Source organism: Bubalus bubalis, chromosome 20 (genome assembly GCF_019923935.1).
Source record: "Bubalus bubalis isolate 160015118507 breed Murrah chromosome 20, NDDB_SH_1, whole genome shotgun sequence".
Lineage (NCBI taxonomy): Eukaryota > Metazoa > Chordata > Mammalia > Artiodactyla > Bovidae > Bubalus > Bubalus bubalis.
Genome location: NC_059176.1, coordinates 298,731 through 301,003, shown reverse-complemented (window position 1 = coordinate 301,003; position 2,273 = coordinate 298,731). Strand labels below are relative to the sequence as shown.

General features: G+C 52.8%; 1 gene segment (V, D, J or C); it reads right to left on the bottom strand.

The window, feature by feature from the left end:
* Positions 1-211: 211 nt before the first annotated feature.
* On the bottom strand, positions 212-779 carry LOC102403576. The segment is given in 2 exon segments: positions 212-539; positions 622-779. Coding segments are annotated over 2 exon segments (372 nt in total).
* Between the last annotated feature and the right edge of the window lie 1,494 nt (positions 780-2,273).

Here is a 2,273-nt window from a genome sequence, read left to right as displayed (position 1 = left end):
TAAACCACAAAAATGAAATACCAGGACACAACAAGAGGGTCTGAGGTGCAGCTCCTGGGCAGGAGGAGGAAAGAGAAGCTCTGAGGAGAATCCCCCGCAGGCCCCCACCGCCCAACGCCTCTTCTGCACCTGCTCCAGGGCTCAGCTCTGTACTGAGTCCTGAGCGCCCCCTGGTGGTCACGGGCCCCTATGCAGGGAGGTTTTTGTCTGGGCTCACAGACTTCCCCTCACTGTGTCTCTTGCACAGTAGTATGTGGCCCTGTCCTCAGTTGTCACGCTGCTCAGTGACAGAGAGACTTGGCTCTTGGAGTTGTCCTTGGTGATGCTGAGCCGGGATTTCAGGGCTGGGTTATAGCCTGTGCTTCCACCACTGCTTATACAACCGAGGTACTCCAGCGCCTTCCCTGGAGCCTGGCGGACCCAGCCTACAGCATTGCTGGTCAATGAGACTCCAGAGACCGTGCAGGTGAGGGAGAGGGTCTGTGAGGGCTTCACCAGGCTGGGGCCCGACTCCTTCAGCTGCACCTGGGACAGGACCCCTGTGGAGAGAGAGAAGCACGATGACCCGTGGGCTCAGATGCAGCTTCCCCACGTGCCCATGTCTGACCCAGAGACACTCACCTCTGGGGGCTGAGAGCACAAAGAGGAGGGTCCACAGTGGGTTCATCTTCGAGCAGATGAGAGTCACCACTCCCGCAAGTCTCTTCAAGCCTGAGGAGGAGGCTGAATTTAAGGGAGCTGGTGCTGTGTTTCTACCCTGTGACCTGAGTGGATATTTGCATACAGGAGGGACCTCTGTATAAAAAGCAGAAAGCAGTGAATAGAGGTCCTGTCTATTGGGCTCCCCCTGTGAGAGGGTTGCTGAATGTGTCCTCAGAGAACTCAGCCCCTCCTGGGATCCCCCTCCCTATACCAGGAAGACGGTTGAGGAATGAAATGATGAAGGAGGGCTGGTCAGGAAACAAAATGCTTTCAGGGAAGATGGCAGATTTGGGGAAGAGACTTTAATCCCACGAATGTGTTTACTGTTACTCAACAAATGCCCACCACACATTCAGGTACCAGCCATTTGTTAGACACAAACTCTTTTTTTTTTTTTTTCTTTTCTGATTAGCTGATGTTTACTTACTCCATATACAAACATCAGAGAAAAATATACAAGCAATAATCACATTGAGTTCAAAGGGAGTTGAGTACAATTTAATGTCTATCAGAATTACTAAAGCATTTATATTTTCCCTTGCTTTCTTATCTATTTTTTCATCTTGAACAGCTTATATAACCTCAAGAATCACTCTAGAGGTGGTTTGTTCATAGTAATTAAACACAGTATTAATTTTGTGGACAAAGTAGACATTTGTGCTGAGATGCTCGTCTTCCCAGCACGGCTGACTTGCCCCGTGGGCTGCATTTTCCTGTGCACAACTGAGTGTCTGCAGGAACTCGTGAACCTCAGCATCTCCTCCCTGAGGGTGGACACTGACGACCCCAAGTCTGCTGAGGACTGAGGACACACAGCTCCTGGGAGCTCCTTAGGGCTCCGCTCCCCCGCCTCCCTGTGGCCCTGCGGCTGTGGCCTCACTCCCGCACTTCTCTGTGTGAGGATGTAGCCTGGGGCTGACGACAGTCACAGCACGTGTGGACTTGGCAGCGGGTTTGCCCGGGGTGGGGAGTGCTGTCAACATGTCATCAGTGGGGTTATCGCTCCTGGAGCCAGAAAAGACCAGTGTGTGTCCCCACTCTGACGGACGCCGTGTCCATGGACCCTGGTCTTCCCCAGCCCTGAGATGTCACCCCTTCGGGTCTGGCTCAGGTCAGCTCTTCCTCATCACAGGGATCTCACCTGCATAGTGATTGAGTTAGAACCTACTGTCTATGCAAAGCCCTTCCCGGTCTGGCTTTGGTCACAGCAGTTCTGCAGGAGCATGTCTTCTGTGCCAGATCCAGCTTCCCGACACCTAAATGTGCTCTGGGGAGAGGCCCCACCTCACTCTGCCTCAGAGCTTGTGGGGTCACTTGTGCCCGATACTATGCAACATGGTCAAGACTCCTGAGGGTGACTCTGGAACTGTGGGCGTCTGGCATCCAGGTCACTGAGCTTCTAGGTGTGTCCTCATCCCTTGGCTCAACACCTTTGTCCATCATCAAAGCCAGTGGGGTCTTGTGGTGCATCTCCTACCAGGCTTTCCTCTCTCCTGCACTTTCGCTGATCTTGTGATCCCACTGGATCACCTGTAAAACCCAAATATGCTTCTCATCTCACGGGACTGAAA